Source organism: Gymnodraco acuticeps, unplaced genomic scaffold (assembly GCF_902827175.1).
Source record: "Gymnodraco acuticeps unplaced genomic scaffold, fGymAcu1.1, whole genome shotgun sequence".
NCBI classification, from domain to species: domain Eukaryota; kingdom Metazoa; phylum Chordata; class Actinopteri; order Perciformes; family Bathydraconidae; genus Gymnodraco; species Gymnodraco acuticeps.
The window spans coordinates 469,442-487,692 of record NW_022992313.1 but is presented as its reverse complement, the minus strand read 5'-3'; the positions used below and the strand labels follow the sequence as shown (position 1 = coordinate 487,692).

General features: G+C 42.4%; 2 protein-coding genes across 5 annotated transcripts; both read right to left on the bottom strand.

Moving 5' to 3' along the window:
* Positions 1-1,606: 1,606 nt before the first annotated feature.
* paxx (PAXX non-homologous end joining factor) lies at positions 1,607-6,714 on the bottom strand. 3 transcript variants are annotated; one of them, XM_034208366.1, is made up of 7 exons: positions 6,549-6,714; positions 6,237-6,312; positions 5,420-5,469; positions 5,140-5,306; positions 4,977-5,027; positions 1,889-1,970; positions 1,607-1,807 (listed from the first exon to the last, which is right to left on the bottom strand). In XM_034208366.1, exons 1-7 carry the CDS (start codon positions 6,647-6,649, stop codon positions 1,747-1,749), a joined length of 588 nt encoding a protein of 195 aa, XP_034064257.1. In that variant the 5' UTR covers positions 6,650-6,714; the 3' UTR covers positions 1,607-1,746. The 3 variants fall into 3 exon arrangements, with proteins under 3 accessions (XP_034064257.1, XP_034064258.1, XP_034064259.1); XM_034208367.1 differs by having other exon boundaries at positions 5,146-5,306; XM_034208368.1 differs by having other exon boundaries at positions 5,420-5,463.
* A 1,888-nt stretch (positions 6,715-8,602) lies between these two features.
* On the bottom strand, positions 8,603-17,633 carry LOC117541221 (phosphatidylinositol 4-phosphate 5-kinase-like protein 1). Of its 2 annotated transcripts, XM_034208387.1 has the most exons (10): positions 17,133-17,633; positions 16,219-16,415; positions 16,090-16,140; positions 15,777-15,931; positions 13,226-13,350; positions 12,833-12,867; positions 12,678-12,733; positions 12,476-12,588; positions 12,177-12,339; positions 8,603-10,524 (listed from the first exon to the last, which is right to left on the bottom strand). In XM_034208387.1, the coding sequence occupies exons 2-10, from the start codon at positions 16,405-16,407 to the stop codon at positions 10,110-10,112; spliced, it is 1,302 nt and encodes a 433-aa protein (XP_034064278.1). In that variant the 5' UTR covers positions 16,408-16,415; positions 17,133-17,633; the 3' UTR covers positions 8,603-10,109. The 2 variants fall into 2 exon arrangements, with proteins under 2 accessions (XP_034064278.1, XP_034064276.1); XM_034208385.1 differs by lacking the exon at positions 17,133-17,633 and having other exon boundaries at positions 8,606-10,524; positions 16,219-17,121.
* Between the last annotated feature and the right edge of the window lie 618 nt (positions 17,634-18,251).

Below are 18,251 nucleotides of genomic sequence, written 5' to 3'. Positions count from 1 at the left end.
ATGACATCATCGTGTTCCATGACACAGGTGTTTATATTTGAGCTAACGAGGTGTCCAGAGATCAAAGGTTTCCATGGTGATCAGTGAGAGGAGAGCATTTTCATTGTTCTGAATGAGAGACAAACCTGTTACATGTGAATGTTTTGTTGAAGAACCGTAACAGATATCGGTGGAATTTCAAAGCGTGAAGCATGTCAAGGAACTTGAGCATCTGAAGTGTACTTTTTGTGTACTTTCGGGTTAATAATGTGGCCTTTTTGGCAGATTAACTAAAGGTGTGCGGCTGCTGTGGTGGGGAAAGGTGAGGCTGAATTTACAATGGGTTTTAATGGAGACATGTTGAAAGGTTGTGTCACTTCATGCCCTCAAGAGGCATTTTGTTTAATTATTTTTTGCTTAATTATTTTGTATCTTTCAAGCTACGAGATGTTTTCCTACGTTTCTCATGAGAAATTATGTCTCAGGAATGTAGGGTTTGGGAATTATGGCAGGTTTAAAAGAAAATATGAAGGCAACATTAAATCTGTCCTCCACTCTAGCTGTGACATCACGAAGAAGAAGGCCTCTTTATCAAGGTCTGAACAATGTTTAATATCTCTAAAAGTAAGAATCAGATTTAAAAGTTGTGTTACACGAATAATGTCAGAAAGATGTGTAACATTTTAAAGTTCAATGTGGGAGGAGAAGTGGCGCAAAATAACCCGGTGGAATAATAAATAATTTTGTGCGTAGCATAACAGATAGTGGGAATGCTGTGTCAGCATTCCCACTAACAAGGGGTCGGCAACAGGCGGACCGCGGTCCGGACCCAGACGCCGACCTATACGGACCCAGACCTATAATCAATACATTAATAGGGGATTTCAATTTTGACGGGACGATTCTATTTTAAACGCCGCCGACAGGGGGCGAAAGAGACGAGTGAGCGATACAGGGAGAGAAACACAGAAGAAGAGACGAGAGAGCGGCAGAGAGAAGCGGAGGAGAGTGAACAGGCGTGTTAGCGGCAGACAGGGAGAGACAAATAATGACACATGGCGCTCTCCAAGAAGAGGAAAGTGGACAGTGAGAACAGAGCTTTTCACCCTCTCTAACTATATGTAAAATGTATTATTTATAACTGTTTATTGTGTGAATCTCATTTCGACAAATCTGACATTTAAGTTCATGTATGGTTAAACAGCTGTTTCTCAACTCGTATTTTGCAGTGAAACAGTGAGTGCCCACCCCCCCTCATAAAAATGCTGTGCTTCTGCCTGACCTCAGCAGTGTGAGCAGCAGATCAAGCCTTCCAGTCTTTTTAAATGAAATGAGTAGACATGGATTATCAGATCATTCTAATGAGAAAAGCCATGGCCATTTTCAGCAAACACAGAATACTGAATGAAACAAGTAACAGATGTGCATGTGTCTTAGATATGTATTCAGAAAGTGTGCAAATACTCAAATAAAATATGTTTATATTCAAAGTTCGCCATGTGCTCTATATTTTTCATTAGTTTTGTTTTACCGAAAAAATTGATTAATTTTATTATGTTTAATTTAAACTAGACATAACAATGAAAACCGATTTCAAGAGTGTAAACCACAGTCTATAAAAAAAAAAGAAGTTTCACAATGATTTATTTATTTATTTAATAAATGACCATTTCAAATTGTAGTCGTTTCATTTGATATCATCTGCCATTAAAAACATTGAGAAGAAAGCGGGCCGCTGCAGGATCAGTCCTCCTCTTCCTCCTCCTCCTATTCCTCCTCCTTCTCCTCCCCCTCCTCGTCGAAGGCCACGCCGGTCGCCGGGCGCTTCCTGCAGGACGAGCAGCACTGCTTTACGTTTGCAGATAATATATGCGAGTACTGTCAGAGAGTTAGGGACGACTCGTTGTACCTTTTAGTTCCTGGGTTGATAAGAGAAGTTCCTGGAAGTCGTTTCTTCATCGTCACTGCTGGAGCTGCACTCTGCTGGCCCTCTGAGGAGAAGCCCACCATCACAGATCACAGCCCACCGTCACAGCCCACCATCACAGCCCACCATCACAGCCCACCATCACAGCATCACAGCCCACCATCACAGCCCCGCATCACAGCCCACCGTCACAGCCCACCCATCACAGCCCACCGTCACAGCCCACCATCACAGCCTACCGTCACAGCCCACCATCACACCGTCACAGCCCCCCATCACAGCCCACCATCACAGCCCCGCATCACAGCCCACCATCACAGCATCACAGCCCACCATCACAGCCCACCGTCACAGCCCACCATCACACCGTCACAGCCCGCCATCACAGCCCCGCATCACAGCCCACCATCACAGCCCACCATCACACCGTCACAGCCCACCATCACAGCATCACAGCCCACCATCACAGCCCACCGTCACAGCCCAACATCACAGCATCACAGCCCACCATCACACCGTCACAGCCCACCATCACACCATCACAGCCCCGCATCACAGCCCACTAGGGTTGGGAACCGAAACTCGGTTCCAGATGAGAACCGATAAGAAAATGCCGGGTACCGGGTACCCGTACAAAATACACCTTTTCGGTTCTGCTTAACGGTTCCTAAACGCGGTAGACCCTGTATTCCAGCGGGTCCGTCTGTACCGCGGCGACCCGGTGGAATACAGGGCGGACCTGGAGAATCACAGAACGGCCGGTCGTCAGCGGGCCGTTGACGGCCGGCTCGGTACGCTGATGGCCGGCACCGCCCTTAATTTTTTTAAACGCCATCATGTAAGTTGCGCTGACAGGCGACAGAGGTCCACAGTTGCCCCGCAGCGAGGCTCCCCCCGCCCTCCCGTAGACAGTTCACGAGCTCAGTCACTTCATAACACCAAAGATGGGTCGCGGTAAACGCTCTGAAGTGAGGCTCCACTACACTAAAAATAAAAAGACAATTGGGCACAGTGTTAATAGCTTGCCACAGGCATAGCTCAGTTAAAATAAAGCACAGCTATTGTGCAATACATTTGTATTGCATGTATATTTTTTTATTTGTAACAATTTCAGTTAAAGCTGAAAAGAATAAAGATATTTTTGTTATCTAAACGTTTGACCTCTTTCTTTTACAATTTTGGAATCGAAACGGGGAATCGATAAGAACCGGAATTGATAAGCAGAACCGGAATCGGAATCGATAAATTTAAAACGATACCCATCCCTACAGCCCACCATCACACCGTCACAGCCCACCGTCACAGCCCACCATCACACCGTCACAGCCCACCATCACACCGTCACAGCCCACCATCACACCGTCACAGCCCACCGTCACACCGTCACAGCCCACCATCACCGTCACAGCCCACCATCACAGCATCACAGCCCACCATCACAGCCCACCATCACACCGTCACAGCCCACCATCACAGCCCACTGTCACAGCCCACCGTCACAGCCCACCGTCACACCGTCACAGCCCACCATCACCGTCACAGCCCACCATCACAGCCCACCATCACACCATCACAGCCCACCATCACACCGTCACAGCCCACCAGTGTTTCTGCCAGACCAGGGCTGAGAGGGCGTCCACCCCGAAGCGCCAGCTGTTTCGGCTCCCAAACGGCTCTTCATGTTACCCACAATTTACCGCGGAGCCTCAGTATTGCCGCTGCGAGGCTCCGGCGCTCGCAGTTCACGCGCGTGCTCCACTAAAACCCCCCCGCTCATTGCTTCCAAATCGCGCACGTTCTGTGTTGTCCGGTAGCAGGCACCTTTGATGTCGGGGAAACGATCTTCAATACTCCGAAAAGAATACCACCAGACTCCTTTGCCCCTCCAACAGAGGGATGTCCTTGTCCTTTTTCCTTTTCGTCATTTCAAGCGATAAAAACTCTCGATCTTCTCTCGAATTATTAATATTGTTGGATGCCCTCGGCTCGAGTTCAGGGCGTCCCGAGCTGAATAAGGGCGTCAAATGACGGCAAGACGCCCCCCTGGCGGAAACGCTGCAGCCCACCATCACCGTCACAGCCACCATCACAGCCCCGCATCACAGCCCACCATCACACCGTCACAGCCCACCATCACACCGTCACAGCCCACCATCACAGCCCACCATCTCAGCCCACCGTTACAGCCCACCATCACAGCCCACCATCCCAGCCCACCATCACAGCCCACCGTTACAGCCAACCGTCACAGCCCACCGTTACAGCCCACCATCACAGCCCACCGTTACAGCCAACCATCATAGCCCACCGTCACAGCCCACCGTCACAGCCCACCGTCACAGCCCACCGTCACAGCCCACCATCACAGCCCACCGTTACAGCCAACCATCACAGCCCACCGTCACAGCCCACCGTCACAGCCCACCGTCACAGCCCACCGTCACAGCCCACCATCACAGCCCACCGTCACAGCCCACCGTCACAGCCCACCGTCACAGCCCACCGTCACAGCCCACCGTCACAGCCCACCGTCACAGCCCACCATCACAGCCCACCATCACAGCCCTGATTTGTTTTAATAGACTTTATTATTCACCTTGCCCCTCAGGGTTTCCAAACTTAATAGAATAATTAGGCAAACGACCAAAATAGAATACTAACTCACAGAAAATAGTCAACTTTAAATAAAAAGATGTACAGTACACTATGTTTATATATATTTCTGTCCCTTTAGTAGATTGGTATATTAGAGAGTATTTATATAATTTATTATTTATATTTTATAGTGTGTATTCTTAGATACTCCTCTAGATAAATGTCTTCTCTACTGTGAAAATGTATATTTTGGCTTTCAAAGCTTAATTTTATTTGTATTTCATTCTATTTTTAAGATTTTTTTTCTTGCACAATGTCTGTGACGAAATAATTGTCCAACTCAATGTCATGACAGCTGTCATGCACTCGTGTTTTCTGCCTTTTGCTATACTTGCAGAACCCCCCGCCCCCCTCACAAAAAAAAGTGGAAAATAAACTTGTAATTTGGTAACTGTAGATCTCTTTAGAAACATACCTGCAGGCCGCCACTGGTCAGGTTTAACTGGACCGACAGAGGGGGGTCCACCTGAGGGAGCGGTGGACAAGATGACAGCGTAGAGTTTAAACTGGGGATAAATAAAGTTATTATTAAATAAGCGCAAACCCTGCACTGAATGTGACGTCACTGCAATAAATACATTTACTTTCAGCCATCCTGAACAGCAGCTCCTTCACTTCCTCAGGGGCCCGGGGGGCCTCCAGCCTGGGCAGGGTCACACTCAGGTCCCCTGCAGCCGAGCTCACACACACCTCTGCACACGAGTCAAGGAGCACAACAGACACCCCCCCCTGACCACAGGCTGACCTAGGGGAAAGACAGAAGCATATAAAGCCTGAATAACGGTGTGATATTATGATTATGATATTATTAATAATGATTCATATCAGACAAAGTGGTTTTAAAGACTATAATCTCACCTGAGGTTCAGAATATAATCCACTGTAGACTTCAAGGCAATCCTCTGCCCCTAAACAAACAGGTGTATGAGCCAGTGGTTCAATTTAACCCCCCATGAGGCTCTGAAGTTAAGTTAGGTCTCTTAAGTAGTGTATCATTGTATTTCATATGTCTGAAAACTCATCTCTTTCGACTCCACTTCGAGCGATAGAATTACTAACAAAGCACTTATATACTGATAAAGGACTGGCTTACCTAAAGCCAGTTGAGTAGCACTTGAAATTAGCGTCAGCTAAATGCAATGTAATGTAATGAAGGAGAGAGACCCACAGATGCTGAAGCTACTTCTTTAGGAACGGCTACAGTCTTCAATAAAACGACAGTAGAGGAGTTCTTTGACAATCTGGCTAAAGTGACCGACAGATGAGCGTTACATTTGATAACCTGAATAACTATCAAAGACTAGAAATAAATCAGTAAACACATGTACAACAGACTGGTACAGTACATGTGTTTACCTACCAGCCACCTTTACAAGGATTCTGTTTAGGGCCGTTTAGTTCATTCGGATTCAGATCTGGCTCTTTCATGCATCAAATCCCCTCCAAACATGATTTATAATGTTGACTACAGTGCAGACACCAAAGCAGCTAGGCAGAGAAAGGTTATTATATTTTTCAGGTTTAAACAAAAAAAAGTCAATTGTTCAGTTTTAGATGGCTACATTTTGATGGACAGAAGACATCCTGAAGTAAAGGTTGTTGTTGTTGTTATTTGACTTCTATCTAATTTTTCTTTGCCTAGAGGACAACATAAGTAAAGATGGGCTCATCCTACCCCACTCCCCCCTACAGACTGCTTGAAGGTGTCCTCGGTGACCTCTGTGCTCCACACATCAGTGGCATCTGTCAGACTGCAGGAGGTCACAAAGGGGTCAGAGAAACAGTGTCAGTCCATCAGACTGCAGGACGAAGCTGACAGATGAAATCTCTGAAGTATTACGGTCTAAGAGGCTCACAACATCTGCTATATGTTCTGATATTTCGCTCATAAGAACAGCCATACTAATCTGTTCCAAGTTACTTCAATGGAGCTTTTAGCCTTCTCTGAGTCTTAGAAATATTCTTTTTCACACAAACTGTGACTCACCAAATATTCGACATTCCGTTTTTCCTGTGTGTGTAGCATATAAATTTAGAGTGGTTCTTTTTATCCAACACAATGCAGAACCACGTCTGAAAGACTTCCATGTTTGGCAGACAGAAAGCAGAACTACTTCTTCTTTTTCTCCTTCTCCTTTTTCTTCTTCTTCTCCTTTTTCTTCTTCTTCTTGAGGTTTATTAGCAGTTTGCATTACCGCCACCTACTGGACTGGAGATTGGGGAGCAGTAGTAAAATATGCTATAGAGCAGGGGTATCAAACTCAAATACACAGTGGGCCAACATTTTAAAATGGGTACTAGTGGAGGGCCGGACTGGTTCAATGTTTATTGCAAAACGTATTGAAATGAACTTATTGCACATATTAAACCTGGAACTAACAAAGCTTAAATTATTGCCTATAAAAACAACATTAAACATTACATAATTAGTTGCATTCATTGTTATGGCTCTATCTGCAGCTTTTCCAGAGTCATTTCTTATGAGTACATTTTTCCACAGGCCAACAACAGCTTCAAAAAAACGTATGTATTCAAAGAAATCAGTAATATCTTTAAAAACTACAAGTCCTTTTCTATCAGCTGTGCACAGTTATGGTTTAAATACAGCCTATCTACCAATTGGATCAAATACAAAAGTCAGCCGAATTAGTGTTGATACTGCAAGGAGACGTATTGTGTGAAAAGAAATGTAAGATGTTGTTTAATTGCTGATATATTTATGATCCACGTCACGTTTTCAGTGTTGGCGGCAGTTCTCCTGTTTGTCTGGAAGTCTTCTCAGCAGTGCTCTATAAATACAGAACTACGGCAGATATGTAATATTTAATGCAGCCGAACCGTGTATTACAATGCCGTTATGTGATGACGTTCAAAGAGAAAAGCAAGCACACTCGGAATAAAAACATTTTTTTTTTTTTTTTTAAATGTTTTTCGGATTTCATATCGCATAAACACCATATCCCAACGTGCATTGCGGCTAAACAATCCAATCACCGAGCTTAAACCATAGCTGAGGATCTTGTGGGTGTGTATCTGTTTCCGGTGACTTTATTTTGAAATTCAGTTCCTGACGGATGCCAAAAAAGCCTGAGATTATGGAATTAAACAAATAAATAAAAACAAGGATTTTTATTTAAAAAAAACAAGTGTGTTATTGTTGAGTAAATAACAGTGTGTTATTTAGAAAAGAATAACAAATTAGGAAGAAAAGATTTTAAAAATACAGATTTCAGTATTCTGAGGCTCTGAGCCCCATTTCTTTTCCTCGCGGTCGGCAAAAAAAGTCCGAAATTATAAGATTTTAAATTAAAAACAATAATCGCGGCTTGATATTGAGTAAGAACATGTTTTTATGAACCACACAGCTTCCGGTCTTCCAAGACCCGACCGGACAAAAAGACGTGTTGCAGGCACGAAACATACTACCAATAGAAATACATTGCTTTTAAAATCGTTCTGTGTGACACGAAAAAAAGGGGGAAATCGTGTTGGTGAACATGAAACAATAGATTAAATGTTGTGACTATAACACAAAATGCCGTGAGACTGGGTTGACGATGCTGTAGGACTCTGGGTTTGTTGTTTTCTCCACCCACTGTTTGAGTTTGAGGTGACTGTGTGTTAATATTAGGCCTATATAAACGACAACTAGAATATGCTTCACATCCATCTGCGGCGTGGAGACTCTTCTTGCACATCATCTCAGCCTCAGTTAGCTAACCATGGATAAAGACTTATTTACTTTTATTTACGTTTTTTTAATTTCAAGGTGGTTTAGTTTTTAATTTTTTTTCTTCTTCAAACGGGTTTGATGATTTGCTTTGTCTTAACAGGTTAACATACCAAACATGTAGAAGCAGTTCTCTTTATTGTTGTTCTTTATTTTATAAACACAATCATTTATAGTTTTTGTACATATCTATACATAAAACTTCATAAGCTGTGCTATCAAACATGTTTTGTGGCTCCAGACAGATTGTATTTGCTGACCCAGAGGAAGGGAAGGAGGGGGGAACAACCTCAGTCCAAATGTTGAACGATGAGATAAAGATGGGACACCTGTACTTGTACAGGGTGTCTTAGATTCCCTTCAGAATGGGTTTCTCCGGGATATGAATGGAAGTGTTAAAAATACATTTTAAATGAATAATATAAACTCTCAAGGAATCCTATTTTTTGGGGGGAGATTTCAACCCAGATCTGAATACATTAAAACCTCTCTCCCCAGGGGGGGGGAATGATGGGAGATCTGTGGAGTGACCTAAATCCGACAAGGAGAGGTTACATCTTTTTCTCACATCCTCATTCTGTATACTCAAGGCTTTCTTTATATATTCAAAGAGATGTGTACACTGTAAAAATTGATGTATTCGGACCATGGATTTATCGGATCATACTGCGGGCTCCATGGTCTTCATACTTGGACTTCAAAGGAAAAAAACGGTCTTGGTACTGAACTCGAGGTTTCTTAACTAAATGAGGGAGCAATTTAAGCCAGATAACAAAGGTTATCCGTACAATAAAGATAAGTGTCCCTGTTGATGGGATGCATGCACAGCTGTCCTTAGATAAAAAGTAATAGGCTATTGTTCAAACTTTAAAAAGCAGAGAGAACTAAAACTGAAGCAGCTTCACACTGGAACAAATGTTTTAATCAACAAACAAAAATGGAAAATTACCAAGAACCATCTGAATGAATTTCTCTTAAATTACATTTTTTTTAAACGGTTATTTTTAAAACAAAGATATAATGAAACAGGAGGGAAATCTTGCAAACAGATCAAAAAAGCAACAGGCACAAAACACAATTTTTAAAATAAAGGACCCTAAAACAAGTTTCAAACACAGCTAGCATGTGGCTATCTGTAACCTTTTATAAAATGTATGCAAACACTCAAATAGACAAAACCTATATCAAGGTATTTTTGTCAAATCAAATTATGGATAAGGAGTAAAAAAAAATTGAATTAAAACAAAATAATGCAGAGGGCCCAGAAGGTTTCCCTCTGAATGGTTCAGGGAAATGAAAGATATGCTGACTCCATAATGAAGGACACCTTTAACCACAGGAACAGGATCAGACTCTTCAGGCACTTCATAACACCAGCTGCGAGTTGGTTGGAAAGGCCCCTGAGTACACACACTATTAAAAGTCTTTATCAGTGCATGCAGATCAGACTGGCCCATGCAGCCAATACAAAAACATTCCCTTTTCACTGCCGTACCCCCGATCTCTGTGCTCTGATCAACTATTCCTCCTACAAAATGATATTAACAACAAACTGCTACAACTAAACTGCATACCCAATTACGTTTCCAGGGACAACCATTTGTTCTGGGTTGTGGTCGCAGTTTAGACACTCAGTTATTGTTAAAAATTGAAACAAAACAAAATGCAACAAAAGTTCTTGCTTTTGAAAGTTTAGGGAACACAATTATTTGTTTATGCAAAAAACAAAAGGTGGTCAGGGCTACAATTGAAGTAGCATTTGAGGAGACAAGTCGGTTCTTATTGAGAGAAACTCTGCAGAGCTGCCATGGCATTGTGTCACTGAGAGTGGTCCTGAATCCACTGGCAGAATCTGCGTGAGTATTTGGCAGGGCTGACTGTGGAAAAGGCCCTGCCTGGGTATCGGAGGCTTTTCCACATGTTCTCCAGTCTTTTCTTCCAGCCATAGACAGTGAAAATGTCTATAATGCCCACAAAGTAGCGTTGTTCTGGCCCGTCAATCACATGATTGCTATTTTTGCAGTTGGGCAGAAGCCTACGATGATGTTCATGGAACTCCTGCAGTTCAGAGTCAGACTTGGTTTCTTTCTCAGGGCAGCCTATCTCCTGGAGGGGGATCCCTTCCCCAGCTGCTGCCTGGGGCTGGACTGACCCCTCCTCACCCAGGGTCTCCTTCAGTAAAGGTACGGTGGGCGGGTCTGAACCTGTGGGACTATCCTCTAAGTCCAAAGACCTTTAGGAAGGACAGAAAACAATAGAGGTTAAAAAAGGTTGCATCTCTAAAAAATAAGACACAATAGGCGCGTTCACACCGCAGTACTTCTCCCCTCTTTTGTTCCGAAATGTCGCGTTCACCCCAAAAAATCCGGAACTAAAATTAGTTCATGAGAACCTTTTTACCCCCTTTTCCGTCCCTGCTAGAGAGCAGGGACTTTCGTGGGAGAAAAAGGTTCCTATGTCTGATTGGCTGTGGCGGATTGAAAACCACGCCCCGTAAAACTCTGAAAATGTTTTGTGAAGCCGCCATTTTATTATCCTCGCATTAGCATTATTAGCATTAGCCCAGCGCACAAATGCAGAGAGACTAACTTATGGCAACACAAAAGAAAACATGGGAGCGGTGGAGATGAGGAGGTGTCGGCGTTCTGGCGATTTACTCGGAAGGCTTCAGTAGAAGCTGCTGGGACTCCCAGCAGCTTCTACTGAAGCCAGTCCCCAACTCCGGGGACTTCCGGCCGGGGACTCCGGGTGGCAGTATACACCGTGAAGTTGGTTGCGGCCTGCCAGTAAACCCAAAGCAGAAGAAGAATAAGTGACGTCAGCGGCTTCATTTGCCTAATCCTCCCTCAGGGACTTATTCCGGTGTCAGTACCAGATATGTTCGGGCTACCAGATATGTTCGGGTGTATTTCCGTCGCATCCGTCATCCGTCATATCCGTCTACTCACCTCCCTCTGCTCCCAGCGCTCTGCTGCCACACACCGGCCATCTGCGGAACTGCAGCCGGAGGAACTCGGTACAGCTTGTTATGTGTGAACGATCTAGATCCCTCCGCTTCCCCATAATGACCGCGAAATGTTCGTGCCATAGGTAGTATGTAATATTTTCTTTTGTTCTTAACTTTCTATAAGCACTCTAACAGCACCATAAATTACATTTAAACAACCACAAAAAAACAATTATTGTTTCCAATATTGATTTAACGAGATGCTGTTATAACATGGAAACGGCTTAATTTAAAAAAATAAGCTTCAAAAATGTTCTATGAAGCACACTGGGTACAGCCCTGTAATACATGTGTTCCGTGTGTATATAGTCTTACGCAAGAAACACATAGCATGAACAGACTGCAACAAAACCAGTCTTACAAAACAGACTTCTGCTAAACTGGTGCAGAAGCAAAGCATCTGCCTTAGATGAAGTTCACACAGAACTGTGGAAAAGGGAGAACATCTGTACTTGCTTTCAACGACATGATCAGGCTTATATATTATAAAAGTGTTGGCTAAAGTAACGCAGAATATATATATTTTTTTTAATTGTAAATAATTAGAAACATTATTTATGTGCACAAGTACACACACATAACAAGCTGTACCGAGTTCCTCTGGCTGCAGTTCCGCAGACGGCCGGTGTGTGGCAGCAGAGCGCTGGGAGCAGAGGGAGGTGAGTAGACGGATATGACGGAAATACACCCGAACATATCTGGTAGCCCGAACATATCTGGTACTGACACCGGTGTGAACGCGATCTGTACTTAGTTCATGAGAACTAAAGAGTTCTCATGAACTAAGTTCTCATGAACCTTTGTGGGAAAAGTACTGCGGTGTGAATGCGCCTATTGTAATGCACAGCATTTGGTTTGGACTTGCTCAGGAGACATACTTTGTGGTGCGAATAACGAGGTTAGCCAATGAGTGCTTCCCGTCCAGCTCGTCTCTGTGCAGAGGCTGCTGGGCCAGCAGCAGACTGTAGTCCATCACATTGAGCTCTTGAAGGAAGGCAGCGTCCACTTTCACTTGATGGGCAAACCAGGATTTCTCTTGACCTACAGCAGCATTAATTTAGGGTGCCCTTACACAATGTGTTTCATTTTAGTTTTGCTGCTAAAAGATACTGAAATAGCTCATCATCATCATCATCATTCAACATCATCAATTAGAAGAGTAATTAAGTGCACTTACCAAATGCAATGGTTTGCCCTTCAAAGTTATTGTCCTTCAACACTTTTATTATTTGTTTCCCGCCTGTGTCAGGGTTAGACCATCTACCCACTTCACAGCCTTTTATATCATATCTATGAAACCGAAAAATCACAGCGTTCATACACTCATAAAATATATCAGAAATCCATGTAGAAAACTTGGTAAAACCGGGAAGCTGTACCTGATATTGATCCTGTCATCAGGGTAAAACACACTCTGCATCACAATAAAGTATTTCTGGAGAGCAGACAGAGAACACTGTGTTGTAAACACTGTCTTCTACTGTAAGGAAGTAGTTTAAATAATGACCCACTGGTTATTATGTTGATGAAATACCTTTATTTGATTAGGGATAACAATCCTGTGGACACCTGGAACATGTAAAGGACAATATGATATTATTAAATCATATGAATCAGAATCAAGCTTATGCCAGGTACGTTTACCCATACTGGGAATTTGCCTTGGTGGTGCGAACATAAACAATCTAAGAAAATAAGTTGCTATAATAGGTAAAAAAAAAGAAATATATAAGGATAATAAAAAATAGTATTTTTAATAAATGATTTAGCATTTAAAAAAGGATACAAAGACACTTGGGACAATGAAAATATGGCAATATACAGTGAATTACATTCAAAAGTGGAGGGCTCTGCAGACATGTGTGAACATATGTGATATTTCTAAATGAAAACATCCCACTGCAGCATTGACCTGCGCTACTCTTACCCAGAAACTTCACCATCAGTGAGTGAGGGTATTTCTCCAGATGGGCCATGTATGCCTGCAGGTTGGACAGCAGGAAGCTGACCTCGCGCTTGCTCTGGGTCTTCAAGAAGAATCTCTTATCATTCCTGAAACCAAGAACAACCTTATCACCAGGCAAGAACAAGAACCCAACGTTAATATTGGATGATTGTGCAAAAACCCCAGACTACGTCGAAAGGGTTTTTCTTCTACTCCAGTGACTACACTTTTAAATTCTTGTGATCACCTTGACCTAGCTGGGGAGCGATCAGTCAACCTTCACATTTTAGTAGGGATGCACCGAATATTCGGCCACCGAAAATTATCGGCCGAAAATGGTTAAAAAGGCCTTTCGGCTTTCGGCCGAAAGGGCTTTAGCACCGAAAAAATATCACCGAATGTCAGAACAGGCTTACTGGTAACCTAACGTGTTGTCGTGATGACGTAATAAAGACGCGGCGACCATGCTCGCGGCTGGCTCACAGTTACCTCTAATCATTAACCCACGTTTGTATAATGTAGTTAACTCCGTGTGTTGCTGCTAGCACACAGAACACCTGACGTGGAAACGTTACTCGTGGATGGGGCTACAGAGCTGCTAGAAAGACGGTCGAACCCGGTACATTCCTCCGTCTGCATGCGGTGCACTTTTGCTAAATGTTTAGACAAATTGCTCGTGCTTACATGCTAAACTCTTATTGCACTTATGGTAACAAGTATTCTCCACATCGAGACGGGTAAAGTTTAACCACACCTCGGAGCGCGTTCTCTCCGCCATCTCCGCAGTGTGCTCCGCTGCATGTAGCAGCTGCGTGTGTGTAAACTGCCCCGCCCCCTCGCACACAGACGGGAGAGAGATCTCGTCTGATCGAAAATACATCATAGACGCATTTGTTGTCTTTGCATATTAGAAACGAGTTGGCGACACTAAGACTGCGATATAATGTTTTTTAGAAATAATACATGACATATATAAATGTACTGTATGCATTCAAAAGTGCTGAATAAATGTTTTATGGACCCATAATAGTGATTATTATTTAAGTTAAGTTTTGCCATAATCATGTCTATTTCCATAATCAGGTAGCTGAACAACATTGGTAAAAAATGTATACATTATATATATATATATATATATATAATGTATACATTTTTTACCAATGTATATATATATATATATATTTCTATTAATCATTTTCGGCCTTTCGGCATTCGGTTTTCGGCCAACTGTTTCCTATTTTCGGTATCGGTTTCGGCCAAGAATTTCCCATTCGGTGCACCCCTACATTTTAGTCACACTGACATAAATCCATGTTCTCGCCAACATATTTCACCAAGGCATTTGTTATTTTCGGCAAGACCAGCAGATTATTTTGTTACATGGCTATATATGTGAAAGAGATTGTGTAGATTTAACCGTGCTCACATATCTGCATATATGTACATTCACCGGATCAGAGTGTAACTCGTTATGTTTGTTATTTCTATTCATACTGGTACATTTTTACATACTTATTTGGCCTCTTATTATGCCCGTGTAATGTATATTGTGTATTATCTGTGTTTCTCTCTTGTTCTGTTGCTGCTATGACACCTGAATTAGGGGGATCAATAAACGTCCATCTTGTTTTATCTTAAGTAAAACTCCCAGCAAACAGTCAACAGGAAACATGGCCGAAACAATGACACTTCTAACTAATACAAATTGAAAATCAGTCTAGTTGGCTCCTACTTTACAAATCTTAAAGAATATACTTGGAATCCTTTGGATCAGCTCTTTAGTGCTGACTAGATCAGTTGCTCAGTGGTGGTGCCATGTAGGAACATTTAAAAAAGGAAGGTGCTTCTTGCCTCCACAATTGTATTTATCTATTTATCCATCTATATTTATTTTCTATTGAAATGTTCTGGCGCAGGCCTTCCATGTTTTTGAGGAATCACGCACAGAACAACCCAGATTGACAACATTCACAAACAGCCCTCTAACAACCCACCCTCTCCACCTGGCTAAAGGCTAGACTTTGGCAGCAGAGGTCGGAAGTAACTAAGTACATTTACCAAAGTACTGTAGTACAATTTAAACTAAGTCATTCAAACTAGCTGCACCTTCACGAGCTTTGATAACACTTAAATGCATCATTATTTATAAAACACATCATATATATTATTCTGAAATGGACCAATCTGCACAATGACTACTTTCTTTCACTACTTTCACTATATTTGGATGAGAATACTTTTATTTTACTTGAGTAACATTTTGATTGCAGGACTTTTAATTGTTAAAGAGTATTCCTACACTCTGGTACTTCTACTTTCACTCAAGTACAAGATCTGAGTACTTCTCCCCCCCCCCCACTCCCCTCTGATTGGCAGTGAAAGTTTGACTTGGACCTGAATCAATGTAAAGGCATACTGGGCTATAATTGAGACATATGTGAGTTTATTTATGTGCATGCTCTTATACTTGAAGACAAGGGTGTTAGAATGAGATAAAGATAGACTAGACTGTGTAATAGAAGATTACACTTACGTGACAAAGAAATCTGCCTTGCTCTTGGAGTTACTGACAAACTGGAGGTAGCATTGGTCTGAGCAGAGGGAGTTCATGTACTCCTCCTCTGTGATGTCCAGAGAACGCCTCTGTTGAGCAAACACTGATGCTGCAAATGTCTGCATCTGAAAACCCTGCAAGGCAAGGAGAGGAGTCTGGGTAATGTCATAGTGTTAGAGATGGTTGAGAGATATTCTTAGAAGGAGCAACTGAAACTCCAAATAAACGAGAACATTATGAAAACTCGATAAAGCTTTAAAAAAATGCTGTTATTAAAAAAATGCCCACTCACCTCATGAGTTTGAGTTTCCTCTGCTGCGAATTGTTCAGCTGCAAGTGTATCCTGTGCAAAAGGTTTTCCTGAGTGAATTTACATCTACAAAGTGTCATGTTTGGGGCCTTAAGTCAAACGGCTCTTCACCTGGCCTGATGTGTCCATTGTGGTCTGTATTGAAGAATGCATGCCTTCTTTTATCATGGACGTCAGTTGGTAAAACTCATGCTCTGGGTTGATCTCAAACACCCCCACCATCCTCCAGCGCTGTCTCAGACGCCACCAGCGTCCCCGCCTGGCAGCTCTGGAGGGGCCAGCAGCTTTTCTGTCTTCCATCTGTGACACTGGGGTATTCCAATACAGTTAAATGCTCACATAAACATTTCTAAAGTATATGATCATGTGCCAAGAGCAATGTGTTTAAATGTTTTAAAAAGCATGGGCTGCAGTGATGTCAATGTATGTGTCACAACCAATGTTCTGGGATCCACCATAAAATAAGACAGATTCATTTGTATCCCTCCACAAGAGTTGTCCAACAGGTTTTAAATAGTTGACAATAAAAGCATGTAAAACCAGTTTCACATGACAAAAACAAAGACCAACCAACAACCCTCTTGTTTGAAGACTCCCCTACGATGTGTATCTGTTTTGGACATCAGTCTGCCGTGGTCACATGTATGTGTTGTTTAGGTTTGTAGTTCATGAATATACGAAGACAAGTTTAATTTGAATACAAAATAGCTGATTATCATAGAGCATTGTAGCATTTTTAGCATTGAGACTACAAATCCGACTTTCCAATGTGCTGGTGCAAATAAGTGTGCACCAGTACATGTGGAATTCTGGCTTATAAAAAGAGAATTAAAAAGACATCATTTAGGTTTTAAAACAGTCGCACTTAGAGTTGGTTAAGGTGACAGACCTACAACACCATACTAGCTAAAAAAGCATAATCACAAGCTCAAAAAACGAAAAGTCTTTAGTTCTGGTGATGAGTCTAGTTTCTACATGATTCTGAAAAGCTAAATCACGCTACAATAAGCTCAAATAGCTCTTACCTGGGTTCTTGCTTGCGGTAAAAAAAAAACACAGCAAATGGTTGAAACGTTTCTGAAGTGAGCCTTGTCTTTGTTTTTATGATGTTCCCTCCCATTCATGAATACGGCCAACACATTCCAGCCAGGTTAGGCAAGCTCACAGGGTGTGCCACATGAGGGAAGGTGTGTTACGTAGGCGTTTCTGCACTGAAACCTGAGGAGCAACCACCTCAATCGCACATTTGTATAAAAACAAAAAAAAAGTGACAAATTAATAACGGTTAGTCCAACAGAAAACAAAGACAACACTTCATAAAATGCACAATGACTCATAGCACCAGTCACTGTGCTACTTCCTGTTGCTGCTGTATTTCTGTGTGTTGTTTCCATGTGTTACTGTAGCTCCTCTGGACCATCGCTGCTCCCCCTGAGAGACGACTGGACCTCAGAAACAGGGTGGGTATTCCCTGAGTCATAATCAAAATTAAAGGGAACAATTAGCCAATACTTGTTATCATATTTAATATATCAGGTGCAAGCAGCAATGTAGCCCAAATTGACTGATCTTTTTGTTCTATGAAAGTCGGCAACAGGTGACACTTAATCAACATGTTTATGTTAACAAGGGATCAAATGATTATATAACGTGAAAGAAGAATGACCACCTGACTCTGCAGCTCCTTTCCAGTAAACCTGCTGTATACCAGCCTTGAGGTCATGGTTTGGTGTTACAGCACCGTCATGTTCAGCAGATGCCCAGTGAGGGGATTGGTGGCTCGTGTTGACAGAACACCAGCTCATTTTAAATTAATTTCTTTTCAGATAATGTTTATATTCTAAGCTGTCCTGGTCTAGAAGTGTTCCAGGATCAATCGTTCATATTGTATTATTTCATGCAGCATATGTTTGTCTGTTTGTGTCCTCAGGCTCTCGGTCCCGACTGACATCACATACTGACATCTACCAAGCTCTTGCCTTACAGAGAAGCGAGAGGTCAATGTCAAATAATCCATTTAGTTCATCAAAACAGCAACTTAATAAATTGTTGATGAATAAATTAGCTTTGTAATATGTATTTGTTAATGCATTCCTCAGAGTTTTTTCATGTTCAATTTCAACTCCATAACATATATGAGAGGC

Coding starts and splice junctions, on each gene's coding strand:
- paxx (XM_034208366.1), bottom strand. CDS start 6,649: ATGGAAGTCTTTCAGACGTGGTTCTGCATTGTGTTGGATAAAAAGAAC. Junction 5,307..5,419: donor GATTATATTCTGAACCTCAG/GTGAGATTATAG, acceptor TCTTTCCCCTAG/GTCAGCCTGTGGTCAGGGGG. Junction 1,971..4,976: donor TGACCAGTGGCGGCCTGCAG/GTATGTTTCTAA, acceptor GCTTCTCCTCAG/AGGGCCAGCAGAGTGCAGCT.
- LOC117541221 (XM_034208387.1), bottom strand. CDS start 16,407: ATGGAAGACAGAAAAGCTGCTGGCCCCTCCAGAGCTGCCAGGCGGGGA. Junction 15,932..16,089: donor AGGAAACTCAAACTCATGAG/GTGAGTGGGCAT, acceptor CTTGCCTTGCAG/GGTTTTCAGATGCAGACATT. Junction 13,351..15,776: donor AAGGCAGATTTCTTTGTCAC/GTAAGTGTAATC, acceptor TCTTGGTTTCAG/GAATGATAAGAGATTCTTCT.